Consider the following 26,127-nt stretch of genomic DNA (forward strand, 5'->3'; position numbering starts at 1 on the left):
CAAGGGGAGGGCCTGAAGAAGCATCGTGGGGAAGTGTGAGCATTGATCAGGGCTCAGGGGGTTCCAACTCAGGAAGCAGAGAATTGGTGATGGTGTGCCAAGGCTCATATACTGTATGGAAAGATCTTGCCTGCAGTCTCATAGGAAACCAAGCTTTGGATTTGGTGCTGATTCAACCACATTAAGTATTCACTGTGTCACTTCAAGTTCCTTGTACAACTGTCTTCTTAACATGCCCATAAAATGCACCCTTTTTTCTGTGCCCATGGTGAAGCAAGATGGTCATGTCTGTGGTCACCTGGCAGTCAAAACTGAAGCCTGATGCTGTCTGGCTCTGTGTCAGTAGTGCCCATTTACTTCCATTATTTCACCTTCACTGTTGCAGGTACCAACCCCTGCAGCGTGAACAATGGTGACTGCTCCCAGCTGTGCCTTCCTACTTCAGAGACTACTCGATCCTGCATGTGTACAGCTGGTTACAGCCTGAAGAGTGGACAGCAGTCCTGTGAAGGTGAGGGGATCCCAGTTAATGCCTGTGGGGTTTGAGGAGAGTGGTCTGTGGCTGTTAGGCCTGGCTCCTGGGAACTATGTTGCTCTGTATATCTTGAGTGATGTGTAGTGAAGCTCCACCTGGTGGCTACTGTTTGCAGCTCAAGCTACAATTGCCCTGAGTTTACCATGCTTAATTATGGAGCTGTCCATGTGCCAATGTGGCAGCAAATGTATATTTGACAGGGTCAAACCCTGGATCTCTCTTCCTATAGGAGACTTGCGTTTCCAAGCACATATTTGTCTCCCTCACATACTGTATTTTTTGTGTAGATAATGAAATATATAGTAGGTGTATATTTAATAAAAAAACAAAATGTGGAAAATCCCTAAGATGCAAAGGACAAAACACAGAATTGCCTGGCTAGAAAATGCCTTCAAGAGGCCACTTGCCCAAAGGTTTCTTATCCTCCCTTTAGGGCAGCTGTGGCTGCATACATACAAAGGCAAACGGACTAGGGGTCCTCCTTTATGTGCCCTTCCTTTCCACAAGATAGTTCAGCAAAGTGAACATATTCCAGAATTCCCTTCTCTTTTTACCTTCTCTGAGTAGGTGGTAGTTTTCCTCCCTAAGATATAAAGATGCACTCTGGGAAGCGCAGAATGCCTCTCCCCCCTGCCAGCCCATTTCAGTAGTGGAGAATGCAAGTGGTACCTGCACTGAAATGCTGCAGCGTATGCTCAGCCCCTGACAAGAGTGCTTCTGTTCAGGGAGCCTGCTATGTTCTCCTTGATGCTCCCCCTCCCTGACTTTCCATGTTCCTTTCCAGCATCTTCCAGCATTCCATTGCTATTAAGCATTCTCAGTCGTCATTGGGCTGGGTTTTTTTTTTAATAAATTTTTATTAATTTTCCAACACATATTAAAGGACAATACAAAACAAAACAAAAACAAACAAACATATAAACACGTATAATTTCTTAACCTTCTTTTCCTTAAGCCTTCTTTCAACGACTTCCCCATACCTCCTTTTTCTGCATCCCTGTTTTAAATCTTTCCAGCAACCCCTAGATTTAATTACTTATAGCACTTCCTTTGAATCCTTTTTCTCATGTCCAATTGTTTATCGCTGCAATTCTATTTTGCATTACTCAAAACATTTTAACACTCATTAATTTTACAACAGTTCTTAAGATAAACTTTAAATTTCTTCCAATCTTCTTCCACCGTCTCTTTCCCTTGGTCGCGGATTCTGCCGGTCATCTCAGCCAGTCCCATGTAGTCAATCACCTTCGTCTGCCATTCTTCCAGTGTGGGTAGTTCTTGTGTCTTCCAGTACTTTGCTAAAAGTACTCTTGCTGCTGTTGTCGCATACATAAAAAACGTCCTATCTTTCTTTGACACCAATTGGCCTACCATGCCCAAGAGGAAGGCTTCTGGTTTCTTCACAAATGTGCATTTAAGCACCTTTTTCATTTCATTACAAATCCTTTCCCAGAAAGCCTTAATCTTTGGGCATGTCCACCAAAGGTGATAAAAGGTACCTTCAGTTTCATTACATTTCCAGCATTTGTTATTGGGCAAGTGATAAATTTTTGCAAGCTTGACTGGGGTCATGTACCACCTATAAATCATTTTCATAATATTCTCTCTTAAGGCATTACATGCCGTGAACTTTATACTGGTGGTCCATAACTGTTCCCAGTCAGCCAACATAATGTCATGTCCAATGTCTTGTGCCCATTTAATCATAGCTGATTTAACCATCTCGTCCTGTGTGTTCCATTTCAGCAGCAAGTTATACATTCTTGACAAATTCTTAGTACTGGGTTCCAAAAGCTCTGTTTCTAACTTCAACCTCTGCACCTGAAAGCCAATTTTCCTGTCCTGTTTAAAAACTTCATTTATCTGGTAATAATGAAGCCAGTCTCTTACTTTGGACTTCAATTTCTCATAACTCTGCAATTTAACTTTTCCCTCCTCATACTCTATGATTTCCCAATATTTCGGCCATTTGGATTCCATATTTAATTTTTTCACTTCCTTAGCTTCCATCGGTGACAACCACCTGGGTGTTTTGTTTTCCAACAAATCTTTATACCTAATCCATACATTATATAGGGCTTTTCTAACAATATGGTTTTTGAAACCTTGGTGGATCTTTACCTTTTCATACCATATATATGCATGCCAGCCAAATCTATTATTGAACCCTTCCAAATCCAAAATATCTGTATTTTCAAGAAGCAGCCAGTTTTTCAGCCAGCAAAAAGCCGCTGATTCATAGTACAGTTTTAAGTCCGGCAGGGCAAACCCCCCTCTTTCTTTTGCGTCAGTTAGTATCTTAAATTTTATTCTGGGCTTTTTGCCCTGCCAGACAAATCTAGATATATCTTTTTGCCACCTCTTGAAACAATCCATTTTGTCCACAATCTGCAATGTTTGGAACAAAAATAACATTCTCGGCAAAACATTCATCTTAATAACAGCAATTCGACCTAACAAGGAAAGTCTCAGACTTGACCATATTTCTAAATCTTTTTTCACTTCTGCCCAGCATTTCTCATAGTTATCTTTAAATAGATTCACATTCTTGGATGTCAAATTTATCCCCAGGTATTTCACCTTCTTTGCTACCGATAAACCAGTATCACTCTGGAATTTCTCTCTTTCTGCACTTGTTAAATTTTTATCCAGTACTTTCGTTTTCTGTTTGTTCAGCTTAAAGCCTGCTACTTGACCAAATACTTGTATTAACTCTAAAACTCTTCTCGTACTAGTGTCTGGCTCTTGTAAAGTTAAAACTAGATCATCTGCAAATGCTCTCAGTTTGTACTGTTTAGCTCCGACCTGAATCCCTTTAACCAGCTGGTCCCCTCTAATCATGTTTAATAAAACCTCCAGGACAGATATAAAAAGCAGTGGGGATATTGGGCATCCCTGTCGTGTCCCTTTTTCAATAGCAAATTCTTCTGTTACCACATTATTTACAATCAGTTTTGCTTTTTGTTCAGAATAAATCGCACTTATACCATTCTCAAAACCTTGGCCTACCCCCATCCCTTGGAGATTCTTTTTCATAAAACTCCAAGAAATATTGTCAAAGGCTTTCTCCGCATCCACAAATATTAATACTGCCTTAGTGTTAATATTAACTTCCAGTAACTCCATAATGTCTATTATATTTCTCACATTGTCTGACAAATGTCTTCCTGGAAGAAAGCCCGCTTGGTCTTTATGAATCTCCCCCACCAAAACTCTTTTCAATCTTTTTGCTAAAATGTCTGCAAAAATTTTGTAATCCACATTGAGTAGTGATATAGGGCGGTAGTTCTTAACCTGGTTCTTCTCAGTCTCTGACTTTGGTATAAGTGTGATATAAGCCTCTTTCCACGATTCAGGTGCCTTTTTCCCCTCTAAAATTTCATTACAAACCTCCTTCAATGGTTGTATAAGCCATTCTTTCAAAGCTTTGTAGTATCTGGAGGTTAGTCCATCAGGTCCTGGGGATTTTCCCAGTTGCATACTGTGATGGGATGGTGAGCTGCTTGTGCGTAAAATCCTAGTCCCTCAGAGTTTGGCTAAGTCCACAAACCTCTGTCTGTGACGGAGCTCCTTAAGCATGGCTCCATCAGTCGCTCGTTGAATCGGACAGTGGGCGTTTACGGAACTTCTTCCAGCATAAAAGCTCCTTAACGGAAACGCGTCTTCTGGACTCTCGGCGTGGCAGTTTCCGGCGAGGAGTGGGTGTCCCTACAGGAGGTCCTGAAACCTCCCCACTGTTCTCGCTTGAAGTGTCTCTGAGCCCTCCCTCCGACTCACTTTCCCTTGGAACTCCACTTCTCCCCCTGCTGGTCCCCTCCTCAGCTGAATGGTCTCTCTCACCCTCCGTGAGCCCTTTCACCTCCTGCGTCTCAGATGGCAGTTCCCTGACACATACTTTGAATGGCTCCCTCAATTTCTTGATCAGTAATCTTCTGGTTTAAAGTCACTTTACTTTGTTCAGAAATTTTTTGTAATCCGTATTTTTTAAGAAATTCTTCTATTTCTTTTTCATTCACCGGCCCTTGTGCATAAAGTTTCCTGAAATAACTCTGAAAACAGTTTCTAATCTCATTTGGTTTATAAATGCTCTTTCCTTCCACTTCTAGATTTGTAACCGTGTTCTGTTTTTGTCTCTTCTTCAATTGCCATGCCAGAAGTTTCCCACATTTATCAGCCGATTCAAATGACCTTTGTCTCATTTGTTTTATTTTCCATTCTATCTCTTGGTTCATCAAATCCATATATTGTCTCTGATAAAACTTAATTTCTCTCAAAATTTCATGTGACTTTGGTTTGGATCTCATTTTTTCCCCCCCTTCTTTTATCTTTTCCAAGATCTTATCCTTCTTCTCATTATATCTCTTCCTTTTTATAGAATTCTGTTGTATTAAAAATCCTCGCATAACGGCTTTACTTGCGTCCCAAATTACTCTTTTTTCCACTTGTGTTCTCAGATTTATCTCAAAGTAGTCCTTCAATACCTTCTGGGCCTTTTTATACACCTCTGCATCTCTAAACAGGGAGTCATTCATCCTCCATCTAAAGGATCCAGCTGTTGTTGTGTTCATTTCCATCTTTACGGCGTTATGGTCGGAGCAAGTCTTTGGGCAGATTTCCACTTTCTTTATCTTAGATGCCATTCCACTAGTTACCCAAATTTGGTCAATTCGAGTCCAGGTCATTTTTGCCTCAGAAAAGAAAGTTCCCTCTCTCTCAAGAGGATTCCTTGTTCTCCAAATGTCAATCAGGTTCATATTGTCAGTCATTTCAAAAAAGGTCTTAGGTAGTCTCCCATCTTTGGAGACCACCTGTCTTTGTGCTTTGTCCATATTTGTAGAGACCACTCCATTCATGTCTCCCATTAAAACTACATTATAATCCAAATAGTCCATTAATGTCTCATGCAATTTCTTTAAAAATTCTGACTTCCCTTCATTCGGTGCATAAACTCCTATAATCAATAGTTTTTCTCCTTGAACTTGAATTTCAATTGCCAAATATCTTCCTTGTTCATCTTTAAATACAAATTTAGGAGCCAACTTTTCCTTTGCATAAATCACCACTCCTCTTTTCTTCACTTTGTCCTGGGTTTTGGTTTTGCCCCTTTTTTTAAAAAGAGAGAGATTGTTTTGTGCTTCTTGCAAACCTCAGTATGCTGGTACTTCTCTTTTGTTTCTCAGTCATCCAATTTTGGCTACACAGCAGTTGGTCCTTGCTGCCTGAGTTTGCCAGTGGAGGGTGATGAATCTCTTCAAAGGAATCTGCTCTCTGCAGGCAGTTTGACGCCCCTGACAATGTATTTTCCCCGTGGCCCTTTTTCTGAATTCCCTTCTTCTTTCTCAGAACTTGAAGCTACTTACATTTGCTGTCCTTACTGGAGAGAGGCAGCTATTCCAATATTTTGTATACTTGGTCTATATTGATTATAATGTTGCGACTTAATGGATTGTCAGCTACTTTGGACTTCCCTTTGAGGGGAGAAAAGCAGGGTACAAATGTTAAACAAATCCAGAATGAATTCCTATCAGCGGCTGCACTTTGAGCATAGTGTAGGGGGTGTCAGAGGGGCTGTGGCCCCAGGCACAGATTTTTGAGGGGGTGCAAAGCAGGCACCCCCATGCAGGTGCCCACAGCGCAGTGCTCCTCTCCCCGTGTCAGAGGAACCAACGCTTGCAGATAGGAGCACCAAGCCGGGCAGTCCCAGGGGCGCCAGCATGGGGTGCCTCGTTCGTACCCGCCAAGTGCCATGTCGGCTGGCCAGATTCCCCACTATATGGGCAGGCAGGTGGCGCAGCATGGCGTTGCTTGGCTCCGGTATGGGGCAGGGCTGCTCTGGCTGTCTTGCCGATGAAGGCTGGGGTGCCCCAGTGGGCTCCTTCACCCTCTGTGCCCCGCTCCCTGGCACGCATGCACCCACACCCCCCCAGCGTGCGCCCAGCCCCGCCTCAGGTGCTGTGAGCTCACACAACACCACTAGTTAACATTGATTAATTGATTGATTGATTGATTATACTCTAACCCATGCAGAAGGCTAAAAGTAGCTTCCACACTTTTGCTAATATCTTACTTTGCACCAAAAGTTTTCATAAGCTATTAGGTATGGATGGGGCTTGTGGAAATCAAGGAAGGCAAACTAAAATTGTCTTTTTCAAATGAAAGGAGGTATATAAATTATTATTATTATTATTATTATTATTATTATTATTATTATTAATAGTTCCTTTTCTTCTCTTCTCTCCGTCACCCACCTTCCTTCAAAGTAACACACTCTGCATGCAAACCATATGCTCAGACGTTCATCTATAGCCCTTCCCCGTTTCTTGTGAATTCAGCTCATGACTGCCTCCTTTGACTGGCACTAGTTCTCCAGGTCTCCACACAGAGCTCTAGGCCAGGTTTGCTGCTGCAAATTGACCCTGAGACCATCTCCATGTAAAGCCTAATGTTCTGCCCTTGAATCTTGGCCTCTCCTGTGTGCCCTGTGCTGAGACTCCAGTTTGTGACTGTTGGATTTTTCTTTCTTCCATGCAGGTGTTGGCTCTTTCCTCCTCTACTCTGTGCATGAGGGGATCCGGGGCATTCCACTGGATCCCAATGACAGATCTGATGCTCTGGTGCCAGTCTCTGGGACTTCACTGGCCGTTGGTATTGATTTCCATGCTGGTAGGTGAATGCTTAAAGTAGGTTTGTCCCTTGTGTCTGGAGTGGATATGGAGAGAAACAAAAAGGAGCGAGTGGGCCAGAGCCCCTCCATCTTTGCAGCTGGGTGTGGGAGGAATTCATTCAGTTGACATTTGAATGCAGACCTCCCTAACTCTGCACTTTCTAAATGAAATACATGAACCAAAACTTTGCTGTCCTGCAGTTCAGTATTTAAAAAACCCCCACCCGGAAATGCTTTATATTAGGGGAAATTGCTCACAAAATGCATATGTTAGGTAGAGATGGGCAAGTACGTATATCAATTTCTGTTTGTGTCAGTTTCTTATTTTTCTGATCTTCACTGCATTTCTTCATCAGTTTGCAATTTTTAAAAAAATTACATTTTTTACACATTTTTGTGCACATTTCTCCTACTACATGCATCTTTTTATGTAATTTTGCCAAACGTCTGCATTGTGTGCATTTGTTTGTGAGCATGCACATTATTTTTGCTAATGTATGCACACTCTCCTTAACATGCACATTTTTGTATACATTTGTGGGTTGGAAAACTGCACCACAGAATTTGGAGAAGTGCAAATATCAAAAGATACATTAATTTCACTTTGATATGTGTATTGGTGCAAGAGATGCCAATTGGTGAGGTTAGGTTTGCATTAAAATGCAAACCAAGTGAATTTCTTCCCCATCTCTAATATTTGGCAAAAGTGTATTAACATGTATGTATTAGGAGAAATGCAAAAAAAAAAAATATGCACACACATTTTTGTGCACAGGTTTTTGGTTCTTTGCTTAAATTGAATTGTGGAAGTGGGGTGAATTGAATATTGGAAAATTGAGAAATTTGTACATTTGTGCTTTGAACTCTGGACTCCTATGGTGTGTCCTCAGCTGTGCTTCTAGTGAGCCATGTTACCTCATTCTCCAAGTCTGAGTTGAGTGTGATCTCCCGGTGTGCCCCACGGAGGTCCTTAAGGTCCATAAATAGCAACACCCTAGAGGTCCTGGGGCCTAAGGAAGTTAGATTAGCCTCAACCAGAGCCAGGGCTTTTTCAACACTGGCTCCGGCCTGGTGGAACACTCTGTCTCATGAGACCAGGGCCCTGCAGGATCTGATTTCTTTCTGCAGGAGGAAAAACAATTAAGGATAAAGTAATAGGATATGAATTTGCTGAACCAATTTTCAAAAAGGGATACAAAAAAGAGAGGTGTGAGGAAGTCAGGAAAATAAGTTAATCAAAGATGAGAAATTATAAAAAAAAAGAGGGATTTGTGTTTTTCTTTTTTGTGCGCTTATTTGTTTTTTTCTTTTTCTTCTTTTTTCCCCTTGTTAGGTTAAATGTTTGTATTTTTTTTTATTGTGTAATTTTGTATTGTTGTGTTTTATATTTTTCTTGTGTTTTTATTCTTCTTTGTTTGCTGTTTTGGAATTTCCTTATTGTTAAAACTTAATAAAATATCATTATAAAAAAAAAATGATTTCTTTCCGCAGGGCCTGTAAGACAGAGTTGTTCTGCCTGGCCTTTGGCTTGGAGTCAATTTGATTCCCTCACCCTCTTTTTCCTTAGCCAATGTGGTGCCATCCTGATGTTGTTGGGACTCCAGTTCTCATGATTCCTGACCATTGGCTTGGTTGGCTGGTTGGAATTGGAGTCTAGCAACATGTGGAGGAGGAGCACATAGAGGTTTCTCAGTACAATACACTCTGTAGCCTCATGTTTAGAAAGAGATAATGCAAGAAACCCAGCATGAGGAAGCCAGAGCTCTGCAGGGGCCAGAATCTGGGGGCAGCTTGTATCCACTTTGGTCCCCAAACCCAAAACGCAATCCTCTATCAATCCAATTTCCTACATATATTTATATATTTAAGGAGTTGGCCCAAATCCAAGACAATCTCAAAACCATGACTGTTGGCAGCCACACTAAAATTGAGAGGGCATACAATTCTGAGCAGAAATGTAGCCGGAAGTGGGGTGAGGCTAAATCCCCCCCTCCCCTGTCAAGGGAAAGGTTGTGGGAACCATGAGAGAAGGATGGAACAACATGTAGTGTGATGGGATGATGAGCTGCTTGTGCATAAAGTCCTAGTCCCTCAGAGTTTGGCTAAGTCCACAAACCTCTGTCTGTGACGGAGCTCCTTAAGCATGGCTCCATCAGTCGCTCGTAGAATCGGACAGTGGGCGTTTACGGAACTTCTTCCAGCATAAAAGTTCCTTAACGGAAACGCGTCTTCTGGACTCTCGGCGTGACAGTTTCCGGCGAGGAGTGGGTGTCCCTATAGGAGGTCCTGAAACCTCCCCGCTATTTTCGCTGGAAGTGTCTCTGAGCCCTCCCTCCGACTCACTTTCCCTTGGAGCTCTTCCTCTCCCCCTGCTGGTTCCTTCCTCAGCGGATAAGTCTCTCTCAGCCTCTGTGAGCCCTTTCACCTCCTGTTTCTCCGATGGCAGTTCCCTGACATCCACCTCCCCTCCAGGGCCCCCTTCTCCACCTCCCCTTCCCTCCTCTGCGGGAGGCGAGGGAGCAAAACCCCTGAAAGAACCTCCCTCATCTTCTGAAGTTTCGAACACTTCCCTCCACCGGTTGCTGTTTCCGGTTTCTAAGTACTCCTCCTCATCGGAGTCTGTACCTTCTTCCAACTCCGATTCCCTGAATCCTTCCAGTTCCTCCTCCTCGTCGGTGGTGCCAAAGTACTCCCTCCGGAACCTCGCTACTGGCTGAGGTTTCGTGGGGAACCTTTGGTGGAACGTTTCGATCAAGATCTCGTCACTGACCTCCTCTGCCGTCACCCAGGTGTTTTCCGACTCCGGTTCCCCTTCCCACGCGACCAAATACTCCACCTGATTACCCTTCCACCTGGAGTCGATGATCTCCGCCACATGGTTGCTGCTTTCCCTTTCTTCTAAGACTGGCCCCCGTGTGGAGACCCCTTCACCTTCCCCCCTATATGGTGACAGTAATGACCTGTGGAATACTGGGTGCAGTTTCATGTGGTTCGGTAACCGGAGTCTGAAAGCCACTGGGTTGACCTGTTGGATGACCTCAAATGGTCCCAATCTTTTGGGTCTCAATTTCTTGCAACCCCCCTTGAACGGCAACCCTTGGGTTGACAGCCAGACCTGACTCCCCACCCTAATGATTTCACCTTCCCTTCTGCTCTTGTCTGCCTGCCTCTTATATTCTTCTTTGGCCCTTTCTAAGTTGAGTTGGAGTTGACGATGGATCGCTTCCATTTCTTCTACAAAATGTTCGGCGGCCGGGACACTCCATCTCTCCCCTCCTCCCCCTGGAAACGCCCTGGGGTGGCACCCATAATTAGCCAAAAAGGGGCTCATCCCGGTGGACACATTCTCCGCATTATTGTAGGCAAATTCCGCTAGCGCCAACTTTTCGACCCAATCGTTCTCTCTGTCATTGACATAACACCTCAGGTATTGTTGGAGGATACCGTTTGCTCTCTCCGCCTGCCCATTGGTCTCAGGGTGCCTGGCAGTCGAAAAATTGACCTCTACGTGCAGTAAGCTCATAAGTTTCCTCCAGAACCTGGACGTGAACTGTTTCCCTCTGTCGGAGACCACCCTCAAGGGGGCGCCATGCAGCCTAAAAATATGTTCTGCAAACAATTTCGCTGTCTCTTCCGCCGTGACTGCATGTGAGCAAGCTACAAAGTGGCCCATCTTAGTTAACAGGTCTACTACGACCAGTATGGCGGTTTTCCCCTGGGATTTAGGCAGATCAATCATAAAATCTATCGATACCGCCTCCCACGGTCGTTCTGGTGTGGGTAACGGTTCTAATAACCCCGCCGGCGCCCGCCTTTCTCCTTTGGCTCTCTGGCATTGGTCACACCCTCTTACATACTCCCGTACATCCTCCCTCACCTTGGGCCACCAAAATTCCCTGGTCACCAACCACATGGTCTTGTGTTGCCCAAAATGCCCCGCTGTGGGGTTGTCGTGCAGCTGTTTGAGTACTCTCCCCCTCAATTCCCCTTCGGGTATATAAAGTGCCCCTTTGTAATACAATACCCCGTTTCTTTCTTCAAAACCTCCGGGGTCTTCTCCCTCTCTCCTTAAACCTCTGAGCTTATTCTGGGCGTATTCATCATTCACCGTTCCCTCTACCAGTTCCCTTTGCCCCACCCAGGCCGCCCCACACACCCAGCGGTCCTCTGGGATGATATGTCTCTCTTCAGGTGCTCCCTCCCCCTCCAAATATTCAGGTTTGCGTGAGAGAGCGTCCGCTCTGACGTTTTCTGGACCTGGCACATAGCAAATTTCAAAATGGAATTTGGAGAACTCTTGGGCCCACCTCACTTGTCGTTGGTTGAGCACTCGTGCCGTTCTCCAATATTCCAAATTCTTGTGGTCCGTGCACACTTGCACCTTATGCTGTGCACCAATTAGTAAATGTCTCCATCTCCGGAACGCTTCGTGAATGGCGAGTAGTTCTCGGTCATATACGGTGTAGTTCCTCTCGGATTTGTTCAGCTTACGCGAAAAGAAGGCACACGGTCTCCACTCCGACTTATTCTTCCCCGGCTGAAGAAGCACCACCCCCACCGCCCGGTCTGATGCATCAGTTTCCACTCTCATTGGTTTTTGTAAATCCACATGCAGGAGCTGTTCTTCCGAAGCGAATGCCCTTTTCAATTCCTCAAATGCTTGCTCCGCCTCCGCCGTCCAAACAAATTTCTTCTTGCTGCTGAGACAGTCCGTGATGGGAGCCGTTAAGTGGGCAAAGTTCTTGATGAACTTACGGTAAAAGTTCCCAAACCCTAAGAATCTTTGCACATCCTTTTTCGTTTTCGGTGTCTTCCATTCCAGCACCGCCTGGACCTTGCCTGGATCCATGGCTAATCCCTTGTCTGACAAGCGGTACCCCAGGAATTCCACCTCCTTGGTGTGAAACTGACACTTCTCCAATTTCACCCACAGCTGGTTTGCTTGCAGTTGGCTCAGCACTTCCCTGACATCCTTTACATGCTGCTCCTCATTCTCTGAATATATCAACCCGTCATCTAGGAAGGCCACGCAATTCTTGTAGAGCAGAGGTTCATGAACGATTGAAAACATGCTGAGCCTCCTTGTAATCCGAAGGGCATAACTAAATATTCAAAAGCCCCCAAAGGGGTGAACATGGTGGTTTTCCATTCATCCCCTTTCCTTATCCGTATCAGGTTGTATGCCCCTCTCAGGTCCAGTTTAGTGAATATCTTTCCCTTCCTCACCCTGGTCAAAATGTCATCAATTCTGGGCATGGGGAAAGCCACTGGTTCTGACACTGCATTCAAGGCTCTAAAGTCCACTACAAGTCTGGGTTTATCCGTGTGTTTTTTGTCCACAAAAAACACTGGGCTGCCCCCCACCGCTCTGGACTCTCTGATGAAGCCTCTCTTCAGGTTTTTATCAATAAACTCCTTTAACTCCTGCATTTCCCTGTCTGACATGGCGTACAGCTTGCCCACTGGGAGCTGGGCTCCAGGGACCAGGTTGATTTGGCAGTCAAAGGCTCTATGCGGTGGTAGTTTATCTGCTTCCCTTTCGCTGAAGACCTTGCTCAGGTCAGCGTATTGTTTGGGCACCTTCCCTTTGTCCATTACTTCCGTCCCTGCTAGAAAGGCTTTTGCCCCTTCCGGCGCCTTTCCCTCTTTGCAGTGTTCCAGGCAATGTGCTGACCCAAAGGAGACCACTCTCTGATGCCAGCCCACTAGCGGATCATGCAACGCTAGCCAGCTCATTCCCAAAATAACGGGAGCCCCTCCCAGGGTGGCCATATTGAACGCTATCCTTTCGGTGTGCCTGGCCACCCTCATAACCATTGGGACGGTCTGTAGGCTAACTTCTCCTCCCAACAGCTCCCTCCCATCGATCGTGGTCACCTGCAGGGGGTTACTTAAAGGGAGTATCTGTAGCTGGTGTTCAGCTGCAAACTCCTTACTCATAAAATTACAGGAGCTGCCTGAGTCCAATAGCGCCTTTGTCTTTAGTGGGTGTCCGTTTGCCAGCTCTAGCAACACCTCTATCACTAGGGCTGGTCTTGGAGGTTCTGGCGTGGGCACTTTTACTGCTCCTTGGCCTGGCTGCTGTGCCCTGACGGTGGCAGCCAGGCGTTGGCTTTTACTTGCTCCTGGACTCCCTCCTCCTTCCCCCCAACAGCTCCCGCCATCCCTTGCCATTCCTTTCTTTGCGGGCAGACTCTGGCAAAGTGACCTGGCTGCTGGCAGAGATAACATTTCTTGGTGCTCTTCCCCTCCTTCTTCCGCCCTTCACTGGGATTTGAAACTGCGCGCGCGCGCGCTGTTCCAATTTCCATCGGCTCTCCTGGCGGGAAATTTGGCTCCGGAATCTCTGGAATGCGGAAATCCCTCCAACGCTCTCCTTTCCCTTCCCGCTTCTCCAAGGCTCTCGCCTCCTGGCGCGCTCCAATGGTCAGCGCTGATTTGGTCAGCTGGTCCATAGACTCCGCCCTGGGTGCCCGGGAAAGTTCGTCTTTCACCGCCGAAGAAAGCCCCTCTTCGAAAAGCATTTGAATGGGTTCCGCTGATAGGTCCCACCCCAATTTATGTATCAGCATGGTAAACTCAGTCCAGTACTCACGAACCGATCGGCTCCCCTGTTTACAAGCCATCAACTGTCTGCGCACCACTCCCTGCTCAATCTCGCTGGAAAACATCAAATCCATGGCGCGAAAAAACTTCCTCGTGTCCTTCAGCATTTCACTATTCCCTGCCATCAGGGGTCTAACCCAGTCTCGCGCCCCCCCTTCGAGATGGCCAACCACAAACGCCACTCGCGATGCCTCGTCGGGAAAGTCGTCAAACTGCAGATTGAGAGCATACTGCATCTCTGTCCTAAAGGCTTGATAGTTCCTGGGGTCCCCCCCAAACTTCTGCACCAATCCTGGCATCTTTCTTGCTAGTGGGGCGCCTTTTGCCTTTTCTGCATCCTGCGCCCTCCTTTCCTCTAGCCTCGCCGTTTGCAGCGCTAGCTGGACCTCCAACACCCGGTACCTTTCTTCCAGGCTTGGACCCTCTCCAGCTCCTCCTGCTCCCCCGGTTCCGGCTGGGTTGCTCATGATGCCTCTCTGCACAAGCTGCTTTCAGGGACTGTCCGATTGCTGTGATGGGATGATGAGCTGCTTGTGCATAAAGTCCTAGTCCCTCAGAGTTTGGCTAAGTCCACAAACCTCTGTCTGTGACGGAGCTCCTTAAGCATGGCTCCATCAGTCGCTCATAGAATCGGACAGTGGGCGTTTACGGAACTTCTTCCAGCATAAAAGTTCCTTAACGGAAACGCGTCTTCTGGACTCTCGGCGCGACAGTTTCCGGCGAGGAGTGGGTGTCCCTATGGGAGGTCCTGAAACCTCCCCGCTATTTTCGCTGGAAGTGTCTCTGAGCCCTCCCTCCGACTCACTTTCCCTTGGAGCTCTTCCTCTCCCCCTGCTGGTTCCTTCCTCAGCGGATAAGTCTCTCTCAGCCTCTGTGAGCCCTTTCACCTCCTGTTTCTCCGATGGCAGTTCCCTGACATGTAGGCAGGAGCTATTGCTATAACTGTTGAGGACAAGGGAAGGAGGGGAAAATAAGAAAAATCTTGTGCGTTGTGATTAAACCAGTAGAAGGACATGTATGGACACAGATGTCCTGTGCTTTTTCATTAAAAATAAATAAATTTATTTATCATTTTCCATTTTACAACAAAACATACAAGTTAACAAAACCAAAAATAACATCAAATCGACTTTTTCTCCATCTGTGGTTCCTTCCATTTTATCTCTACTACTGCATATCCACAATAATTCCTTAATTATTTATTATCTCTAAAATTTCCTTAAGTTTAATTTGCTGCTCATTTTACAATAAACCTGCTAACATTTTAAGTTGATTACAATAACTTTTCAGATTGTAAATAAATTTTCCCCAGTCTTTGTTACAAATTCTTTCTTCCTGGTTCCTTATTCCTCCTGTGAGTTTAACCTTCTCTGCATCCTCCGTCAGTTTTATCGGCCAGTCCTTGTGGGTTGGAACTGTTTCTTCTCTTCATTTCTGCACATAAATCTTCCTGGCAGCTGTCATTGCATACATAAACTTTTTTTTTCTGATCTTTTGGTACCTCTTGACCTATTATTCCCAAAAGAAAAGCTTCTGGTCTTTTTATAAAAGATACCTTCATCATTTTTTTCCAGTTCATTATAAATCATTTCCCAAAAAGCTTTCCCTATCTTACATGACCACCACATATGGTAAAAAGTAACCCCCCTCCTCCTTACATTTCCAGCACGTATCTAATTCGGTTTTATATATCTTAGCCAGTTTACTAGGAGTTAAATACCATCTATACATCATTTCCTTTTTTCCCTTTTTACTTTTTTGTCTTTCCAGTTTAATCTTTATTGATTTTTAAATATTGCATCCATTCACCACAAAAAGAAAAAACAAAACACATAAAATACGAAGAAAATATTACATATAAAATAAAGTTTTTTCATAGGTTAAGACTTCCATCTTCCTCAGCGTGGGTCCTTCGTTTCCTTGTTGACTGCATATTGTATGACATTTAACTTATCGTAAATTATCTATAACCTTTGTAGCATATGACACTGCAGAAGTTAATCAAAGCATGTCAAAGATTTCATATGGGAACAATGTTCTTTTAAATATAATCTGTATATATCCCATTCTTTGTTGAACTTTTGGTCTGTCTGGTTCCTATTTTTTCCTGTCATCTTTGCCAATTCTACATAGTCAAATAATATACATCATTTTCATATAGTTCTCCTTTAATGTATTATATGCTGTAAATGTCGTATCTGTAATCCATAATTTCTCCCATGCTGACATTTCAATATTGTGACCTATATCCCTTGCCCAGTGTATCATTGCTGATTTTACCAGTTCATCTTTTGTTTCCCATTCTAATAACATTTTACACATTTTAGAAATTACTTTTTGCCCTGTGCTTTTTCATATTTGGTGTGCCACCCCACAACTGCTTGCTGGTATTGTGTCACATTGGCATTGCAGCACCTAAAGAAAGGTCCTGTTTAGCTGACAATTGGAGTCTAGATCTTACTTTCCATCCAGGCTGAACCCACAGCATATTTTCCCTACAAATGTACTGTTGATTTAAAACTAGAGTTATCCTGTCTTAACCCTCTGAAAATTGGGATTCTCCACCGTTTCCCCTTAGCTGCCTTCACTTGTGGTTCTGCCTGGCCAGTGGAGCTACAGGAGTCCAGTAAACCTATTTATTCTGCTTTCCCAGCTTTGAGTGCACTAGATCTTGTTGCCAAGGAGTGGGCTTTTGGGGACCAGATAACTGAGGTTGGGGAAACTGGGAGACTTAGAACCATGGTGGATGCTGTGTGTTGCTGTAGAGGGATAATTCTCATAGATTTGCATATCATCACTCTTGAACCTCTCCCCCTGACTTCCAAAACACACTTCCTTTCTCCCTTCAGAGAATGACACCATCTATTGGGTGGACATGGGCCTGAGCACTATCAGTCGGGCCAAGCGGGACCAGACATGGCGAGAAGATGTGGTGACCAATGGCATTGGCCGGGTGGAGGGCATTGCTGTGGATTGGATCGCAGGTAAGGCAGTGTGCAGTTAACATCAAAGCATTAATCAGAGACAGGGATGAGGAAGTGCTGGGTGGGGTGCGGAGGGGAATACCAGCCTCCTGCAGTGTCTGGAGCAGGAGCAACTGGTTGAATAATCACCTCTTTCTCTTCAGGAAACATCTACTGGACCGACCAAGGCTTTGATGTCATTGAAGTGGCCAGGCTCAATGGTTCATTCCGCTATGTGGTGATCTCACAGGGGCTGGACAAGCCGCGTGCCATCACTGTGCACCCTGAGAAAGGGTAAGGATTGGCTGTGGTGAGGAAGCTGACTTATATGACTCAGACCACTGGTCCATCTTGGTCAGAACTGCCTGGAAGTGGCTCTCCAGGGTTTCAGGCAGGGGTCCTTCCCTGGGGGTGTTGGGGATTAAACCAAGGACCTTCTGCACTGTGCTACAGCCCTTTCCCAAGTAGTCGGTTTGAGCACATGGCAAATGCTCACGATAAGAATAGGCTCAGAATCCATTTCTCTGTGAGAGTTAATAGAGGCTAAGGCAAGGGTGAGGAATCTGGTTTCTCCAGATGTTGATGGGCTCATGGGTTCCCTCAGCTCCAGCCAGTGTGGCCAGTGGTCAGGGAGGATGGGAGTTTCCCCACCCTTGGTGTTAAGGGCTGGAGTTTGGGAAAGGCAAGTCTGCTGGGTCTCTGCTGGAAAACCTTGCATCTGAGGTGAGGTGAGAAGGACATTCCGTTTCTTGTATATGATCTGTTGCAGCCCACTCATACAGCACTAGCCATCATGATGAATGTGGAAAGCTGTTGAAGAGTAATGGTTGAGTGTTGAACGAGAACCAAAGAGACCCAAATAAAAGACAATCTATCTGTTGGCCTAATTTTCCTCACAGAGTTGTTGTGGGGCCAAATGATGGGGGTGAGAGAAGACACTGTACCTTGGTTTGAATTCTGGGGAAGGGTAGGGTATTTTTGAATAACAATACAAATAGGGTAATAACAACATGCAGCTGTGAACTGGACCTAAGTTGCTTGGCTGAAGATGTGATACATTTCTCTCCTCTCCTCCAGGTATCTCTTTTGGACAGAGTGGGGCCAGTACCCTCGTATTGAACGCTCCTGGCTGGATGGGACACAGCGTGTGGTCCTAATCAACACCAGCATCAGCTGGCCCAATGGGATTTCAATTGACTATGAGGTATGTCTCAGGGCTGAGGTTCACAAGAGAGGAGAAGAAGAAGAATGGCAGGAGAAGTGGGAAATCTCTGAAACAAGAGTGCCGGTTTCAGGAGTGCCCAAGGGGGCTCGCTCAGGCTGCAGAGTTATGCCAGGGGTGGCCTGTGTATCTTTGCACCTCCAAAGTGAAAACAAAGCAGGACTCCCTGCATTTTGAGAAAATATATCCTACATCAAAATAACTGAATTTGTGGAAGACAGCTCTCTGAAACTTGCACAGATCAGGAAAGCTTTTGTTTTGCATAGTTTAGTCTGTGTTGGCTGGTCATAGGGTGAGGTGAGGAGGGATGTAGTGCACTGAAGCCCTTCCGCTGGAAGTCCTGCTTAGTCCAAGCTCTGATTCCTGAGAGTTCAGCAGGCATTATGGTTACACAGTTCCCCTTTGGAGGCAGACAGCAGCTCCCAGTGGATGCATGCCAGTAAAAAACAACAGGTGAACGAAACAAAGAAAAGGTTGAGTGATCCAATTCATGGAAATCATAGAATTGTAGAGTTGGAAGGGACCCTGCGGATCATGTAGTCCAAGCCCCTGCAATGCAGGAATATGCAGCTGTCCCATACAGGGATCACGCCTGCAACCTTGGCATTATCAGCACCATGCTCTAACTAACTAAGCTATCCAGGCTTCTGCAATTGTAACATCTTTAGGGAAGTTTTTAATTTTTGATGTTTTATTGTGTATTTAATATTCTGTTGGGAGCTGCCTAGAGTGGTTGGGGCAACCCAGTCAGATGGGCAGCATACACATTCTTATTCTAATTAAAGTTGAGCCTTCAGAGATTGTACATCACTCTCCTGCTAAGATGATTTCTAGTAGAAAATGATTGTCCCACATGGAGTCACACCGTCCCACATTCACATTAGCAAACAACCCTTAAACATTCCAGTGAGTCAGATGTGTAACCCACATGCATGGCATGTATCCTCCTCTCTCTCCCTAGGATGGGAAGCTTTATTGGTGTGATGCCCGGACAGACAAGATTGAACGCATAGACCTGGAGACAGGGGACAAGAGAGAGGTTGTCCTGCCTCATAATAACATGGACATGTTCTCAGTATCGGTCTTTGAGGATTACGTCTACTGGAGTGACAGGTTTGTGCCTCAGTGCTACCAAGGCTGTTGGAGCAGAGGGAGTCCAGAGTCATGCTTGAAAGGATTTTGTTCCCTTTCAGATGGCGAATGCGTTCATAATGGCTGGATAATTTGGGTAGTATCTGACTAAGTTGTATTTAGAGAAGGCCCATTGAAATCAGTGGACTTCAGTTACTGAAGCCTATGGGTCTACTCTAGGTATGGTTGGATACAGCTCTGTGTTTCCTTTGTTGGAACCTGGTTGCATACTGGAATATAGTTTAATTTTTTGAAGTGGTCATATCAATGATAGTCCTAATTCCGAAGCAGCGCTGAGCCGTATGTGTGTGTGTATTCACATACGTATATATGCATTGTGCATGAGTCAGTTGTAAGTGTGTTAATCAAGGGAGAAGTGTGTGCTTGGATAATCCATGAATATTTGGGTGCAAGGTGGGTGGGTATACTCTAACAACCTGCATAATTAAGAGTGTGCATATGTTGAAGGTTATTGTCTCATTTTCATAACCTATCAATGCTTCCTTTCTGCACATAGCCATGAGGCAGCTGTGCTAATACTTTGTTGGTACATCTCATACTCACACACTTGACTGTGCCTCTTTCTAGGACTCATGCAAATGGATCCATTAAGAGGGGCAGCAAGGACAATGCTTCAGATATCGTGTCTCTGCGCACAGGAATAGGAGTGCAGCTGAAGGACATCAAGGTCTTCAACAGAGCCAGGCAGAAGGGTGCGTGAAGAGGGAGACTGGCCTCCAGGCCCAGCACTGGCAGTACAGCAAGCAGTGGAGGGAGTGGGGGTATTCAATTCACCTCAGGGTTAGTTAGGCCATCCATGCTAATAGGAGCAGGTTGAAAAGCAACTGGATGCTTCCTCTCTTCTGCAGGTACTAATGTGTGTGCCCAGAATAATGGTGGTTGTGAGCAATTGTGCCTGTACCGGGGAGGAGGCCAGCGGACCTGCGCGTGTGCACATGGCATGCTCTCTGAAGACAGTGTGAGCTGCCGCGACTACGATGGCTACCTGCTATACTCAGAACGCACCATTCTCAAGAGTATCCACTTGTCAGATGAGAACAACCTCAATGCACCCATCAAGCCGTTTGAAGATGGCGAGCACATGAAGAACGTCATTGCCTTGGCCTTTGACTATCACCATGGCAACAAGGGCAGCAACCGCATCTTCTTCAGCGACATTCACTTTGGCAACATCCAGCAAATCAATGATGATGGTAGTGGACGCAGGACCATAGTTGAGAGTGAGTACTGTGGGTGCCCCTTCTCTTTTCTCTGAGGAATGTTTACAGGAGAGCAGCCTGGCTTTTATGGGTTCCAGAAAACAAAGTGAGAGATTGCTATGGCTTCTGTGTAATCCTTTCCACATGTGACTGTTGCAGAGGCCACTTGAAGAACTACAGCTCCAAGTGAACATTCCTGTTTGGGTGGGAGGATCTAGTATTACAAGGCTGGGCCATGGACTCAAGAGGATTGGATTGATTATGGTCTAGAGCAGTTTTCTTCAGAGCACTTGCCTAGGCAAACCTAGAGCACCGCAAGAGCCATAGAGGCTCCCTCACTCCATCCTTCTTCCTGGTGACATCTAGTATAGAGGCAGGGAACCTGTTGAACCTCCCAACTTCCATAAGACCCATCTACCATGGCCAGAGAACACTGGTGCAGGATATGGTAAGCAGGGCTGCAGATGAAAGGAAACTAGTGGTGATCACCAATGTCCTTAGGGGAATGAAAGAACCACCTGGAATCATGCCCAGTGGCTATGCAGGAGGATGGGAAACACCAGCAGGGATATATATCCTCATATGTGAATGACAAAAGTCTCTGTGTTGCAATTGCGCATATTTAAAGTGGTACCAGAATAAGGTTTGAGCAGATGGCCAGTGGGTTTCTGGGGTTCTGGTCATTAATACATCCCTGCCATTCCAAGGCATAGTGGCTTTACAGCAAAACTTGGCAAGCTCCCCCTGCTTACATTCTGTTTGCAAGAAGAAATTGTTACTGAAATCTGAGCATACCTTGGATCTTTCTGAGGAGCTATTCTTGGCCCTAATTTTTTGCTTTCCCTTGATTAACTTTTATTATTTCCTCCCACAGCTGTTAAGAGAGTCACATCACAGAGGTAGCTCTCTATGAGGAGCTTTAAGCATCCTAATGCACCTGTTCACACTTTGCAATAATATGTTTGCAGTCTTCTAGTCTTAATTATTTGAGGATAACCAATTTGTTCTGTAGACAGAGTACATTGGGAGCACATTGGGAGGGGAAGTCAGCTCATGTTTAGAGTGCTGTATTGTGTCCCACAAAACAAAAACCCAATTTGAACATTTATATATGAAATACAGGCTAGCTTATGAGTTCATAATCCTGGCTGCTTAGTGCCAACTTAAGCAAGAAACGTTATATGGAGCTTATTCTGGTTTAGGGCATTTGATGAGCTTGAAGGGGGAAGAGAGGTGCATCATTTCATACGTTAGATCTCATCGAGAGTTGGAGGTGGGCGGGGAAGCAATTCTAAGGCTGTGTGAATGTAAGATATGCTACTTGGTGCTCTCCTGCGTGGGCCAGTGGTATGTATCATGGGTCAATGTGGCTGTCCTACCATGGCCCAGTCTCTGCAGAAGACATAGTACCTGCTGTCTTTTACCTAAAATAGAATTGCAATGGTGGGGAATATAAGCTCATGTTTAAAGTGTTATACTGTGGTTTGCAAAATGCAGAATCGGTTCTCTCTGGGTTTTCTGTCTGGAGCTTTGACCAGAATACCCTCCCTGTAGAATGGAAGGGCCCAGCCTGCGAAGCAGTGGGGAGAAAGAATTGGCTTGCCTTGAAGGGGCCCTCCTGCTGAGATTGTAGTTTGTGGGGAACAAGAGGATGCAGCTGCAGCTTCTTAGCAAGGGAGAGGCTGAAGCAGCAACCGTGGCCACTAAGCAAGCGGAAGCACATAGGAACCACACACACCCTTTGCTAGCAGCCAATAGCTGGAGGGAAATGATGCCAAAGGAGAGGATGATGTACCATGGGGAGAAATGGAGATGGATACTTCAGGAGATGGATAAATCTGTCAATTTCAGTTTCTCCCCATTTCTGGTTTTTAATTGTTTTAGCATTCGTTTTAAAGCCTTTTAAAGTATTGTGTTGTTATGTATGCTTTTGTATTTGGTTTCACTGTTTTGTTAAATCACCCTGGGATGTTTCAGGATGGAGGACAGTTAGAAGTGAAATGAATATTGTCTTCCGTTTCAGTGGGCACTTAGAGGATGGAATGCTGGGCTAGGGGAGCCCCTGGTCTGCCCTAGGAGGGCTATTCTTATGTTTTTAAGAAAAGAGGTTCCTTCACAGCTAGTTCATGACAGGACCATTGATTAATCATGGATCTTTAGCTCATTAACTGTTTGGCTTTTAAGTTAAGAATCAGCCAGTAAGCCAGTTAAATGCGTACATGTTTATTGGAATGCTTTTTTCTTTTCTTTTTGAGGTTCCTAAATGAAGTAGGTTGCCTTTCAGAGGCAGGAGTACTTCAGTTTTAAAGAAATTAGCTGCCACTTACTGTCAAAGAGAAATGAGACAGGAGTCTTTTTGTTTCCTGTCAAGTGTTATGAAGCAGGCAGTGCTGATCAGGCTCATCTTCTTGGCTAGCATGGCATCCTTTTGCACATGTCCTCCTTCTCCAGAGTCATCAGACAGTGCTGGACACAGTATTAAGCAAGTGTCCTCCAGGCACTTGTGTGGAAAACCTCTCAGTGCTAGAGTTACTGTATGTTAAGAATCAGTACCTAGTCCATTCAAATATCATCTTTCATCCCTGCCTGCCTGCTCCCTTCTCTTGCATCTTGAACGGTGTATATAAATTAGAATTCCAGCAGTGGGTTTAATGAGATTCAAACCTTTCTGTGCTCAGGGCATTGCCGCTCATGTTACTGTTTGCTCTGCTAATGTGTGTGGCTGAGCACCGAGTCTCTCCCTCCCTTTCTGGAGTGGCAGGCAAAGGAAGTAGAGCCCCCTGCGCCTCGTTCAGTTTTCAAACACAGGCTTGGGGCATAGCAGCAGGGTGTGCCATTGCATATGGAGATGAACAAATTAGTTTCCTTCTGTTTATTAATTTTGGGGGCTGAGACGTGCAAATACAGGCATGCCAAGATGGATAATTGCCAGTGGCTTCTGCATTTACTTGTTGCTGCTCCTTTGAATGGTTAGTCCAGTGGAAGAAAGAGCTCCTGTGCTTTTTATTTTTTGTAGGAGTAAGGAATGCTGGTAGATTTCCCTTCCCCAGAGTTAAGTCAGGGATATCCGAGAGATTGGTGGTCTTTGGGAGCCACCTGCCATGTGGTACTGCCTTGGTTTGAGTCAACTCTGAAGTATGCTCATAACTGAGAATAATGTCATCCTGCCTTGCCTTCAGTTTACATAGGGAGCCAATACAGGTTAAGTCCCCTTTTCCTTACAGTGCTGAGATGCCATTGACACAGAAGCTGATGCTACAGTAAATGAGTGACAGGACACTAGTTATAATGCTGATTATTTCAAATTTATGACCACCCTTCCACTTGAAAGGGAGTGCAGGGTGGCTCACAGTAATAAAACTACATCAAAACCATTTTGAACGGTGCTATTACATATTGCAGGCAGCAGTTAAACCCAGATTATACATTTGTTAGGTGCATATTCCACCTTTGTTTAGCAGAACTCACTGCTGTATACATTGGGGTTCCCAGGTGATCTCCCATGGAGGCAGTTAACAGATCCAACTTCATCAAAGCTGCTGCAGCAGGTCTGTTCATCCACAAAAGGCGGAAAGAGCCAATATCTGGAAGTGCCCTGGGACATTAGTCCAGCTGAACAGCTTAGGATGTTTATCACACATATTGAAATGGTTCAAACATCACATTAAACCAAAGTTAAAATAAAACATGGTTGAATGTGATGGAGCTGCATGCTGATGCGATTGTCAGCACTTTGCTCCGTCTCTGCTCTTGCTGCTGCTGCGCTGCCAGTAAACAAGCCATAGTCAGCTTGTTGGGTCATTGAAACCTGGACTTGTGGTTTATTTCCCCAAACAAGCCATGAAGCTAAGGCTTTTGCATGTGGTTTGTTGGGAGAGAAGCAAACCACAAGCACATCGTTTGCATGTAATGCCTGGACTGTGGTGTGTTTCTTGACAGCGCACAGGAGTCTGGGAGGAACAAAGGATCTGTGTTTTCAACAGTTTGCACCAGTCCACTGATCATTCAGACTAAACTATTTCATTTGAACTATGGTTTAATGTGATGCACAAACTAGACCATTATTTGAGGCAAAACCTAAAAATACAGGGGAAGTTTAATGAGAGAGAATGTACAAAGTGCCTGCAGCAGCAGCAGATCCAGGGCTGCACAGGTGGGGGAGCAAAGCATAGGAACTGGCTTTATATTGAGTAGTGTCATGGCTGGTGGTGGTGGCCATCCCAGCTCTCAGGTACAGAGGGCTCTTCTGCCCCGTGGCTCTTGCCTAAAGGTGCATATTACCCTCCCTCTTTCCATTCACTGAGTTACCATGTAGTTTGCTGGTCAAAGATGTGAACTGAAGGGGCATTATGAAATGGCAGCCTTTGCTAAAGCTGTGCACATGGGTGAAGCTTGGCTCATGCTGGGGCATCTGTGGCTTGTTTTTGGACTGGCAGGGGCACTCATAATAGCACAGTGAAGTAACTCACTCCAGAATGACAGATTGGCCACAATCACCCAGGGAGTTTACATATCAGAGCAAGGAATTGAACCTGGTGCATCAGAGTCTCAGATTATCGAGGCATTGTTTCCTCCAGGCTGTATTCAATTACCAAAGGCAAATGTGAGAAAAGTCTCTCCTTGCTATGCGGCATCATGGAGCGCTCAATTAAGAAGCGTTGCTGAGAGACAGCAGAAGAGCCCATGCTGATACTTTAATTGCAATAGTTTCCTTGCGTTGAAAGCATCTGTGGCTAAATCAATATAGACAATTAGTAAAGTTATGTTTATAGCAGCTAGATCGTTAAGCAATCTGTCAGAAATCCAAATGTGCCAATAATAATAATAATAATAATAATAATAATAATAATAATAATAATAATTTATTATTTATACCCTGCCCACCTGGCTGGGTTTCCCCAGCCACTCTGGGCGGCTTCCAACAAAATATTAAAATACAGTAGTCTGTTAAACATTAAAAGCTTCCCTAAACAGGGCTGCCTTCAGATGTCTTCTAAATGTCAGGTAGTTGTTTATGTCCTTGATATCTGAAGGGAGGGCATTCCACAGGGCGGGCGCCACTACTGAGAAGGCCCTCTGCCTGGTTCCCTGAAGCTTCACTTCTCGCAGTGAGGGAACCACCAGAAGGCCCTTGGCGCTGGACCTCAGGGTCCGGGCAGAACAATGGGTGTGGAGATGCTCCTTCAGGTATACTGAACTGAGGCCGTTTAGGGCTTTAAAGGTCAGCACCAACACTTTGAATTGTGCTCGGAAACGTACTGGGAGCCAATGCAGGTCTTTCAGGACTGGTGTTATGTGGTCTCAGTGGCCGCTCCCAGTCACTAGTCTAGCTGCCGCATTCTGGATTAGTTGTAGTTTCCGGTTGACCTTCAAAGGTAGCCCCACATAGAGCACATTGCAGTAGTCTAAGCGAGAGATAACCAGAGCATGCACCACTCTGACGAGACACTCTGTGGGCAGATAGGGTCTCAGCCTGTGTACCAGATGGAGCTGGTAAACAGCTGCCCTGGACACAGAATTGACCTGTGCCTCCATGGACAGCTGCGAGTCCAAAATGACTCCCAGGCTGTGCACCTGGTCCTTCAGGGGCACAGTTACCCCATTCAGGACCAGGGAGTTCTCCACACCCACCCGCCTCCTGTCCCCCCAAAAGAGTACTTCTGTCTTGTCAGGATTCAACCTCATCTGTTAGCCTCCATCCATCCTCCAACCGCCTCCAGACACTCACACAGGACCTTCACTGCTTTCACTGGTTCTGATCTGAAAGAGAGGTAGAGCTGGGTATC

General features: G+C 45.3%; 1 protein-coding gene across 5 annotated transcripts in view; it reads left to right on the plus strand.

Annotated features, from left to right (window-relative positions):
- The window catches only part of LRP1 (LDL receptor related protein 1), a 316,344-nt gene that overhangs the window by 223,190 nt on the left and 67,027 nt on the right, over positions 1-26,127 (plus strand). For all 5 annotated transcript variants that reach the window (XM_053370298.1, XM_053370312.1, XM_053370304.1 and 2 more), the window contains 8 exons: positions 386-511; positions 7,067-7,198; positions 16,655-16,789; positions 16,933-17,062; positions 17,846-17,972; positions 18,952-19,103; positions 19,710-19,834; positions 19,991-20,362. In XM_053370298.1, the coding sequence (XP_053226273.1) occupies positions 386-511; positions 7,067-7,198; positions 16,655-16,789; positions 16,933-17,062; positions 17,846-17,972; positions 18,952-19,103; positions 19,710-19,834; positions 19,991-20,362 (1,299 nt within the window). The remainder of the gene's footprint in view (positions 1-385; positions 512-7,066; positions 7,199-16,654; positions 16,790-16,932; positions 17,063-17,845; positions 17,973-18,951; positions 19,104-19,709; positions 19,835-19,990; positions 20,363-26,127) is intronic.

This window comes from Podarcis raffonei, chromosome 2, assembly GCF_027172205.1.
Source record: "Podarcis raffonei isolate rPodRaf1 chromosome 2, rPodRaf1.pri, whole genome shotgun sequence".
Taxonomy (NCBI): domain Eukaryota; kingdom Metazoa; phylum Chordata; class Lepidosauria; order Squamata; family Lacertidae; genus Podarcis; species Podarcis raffonei.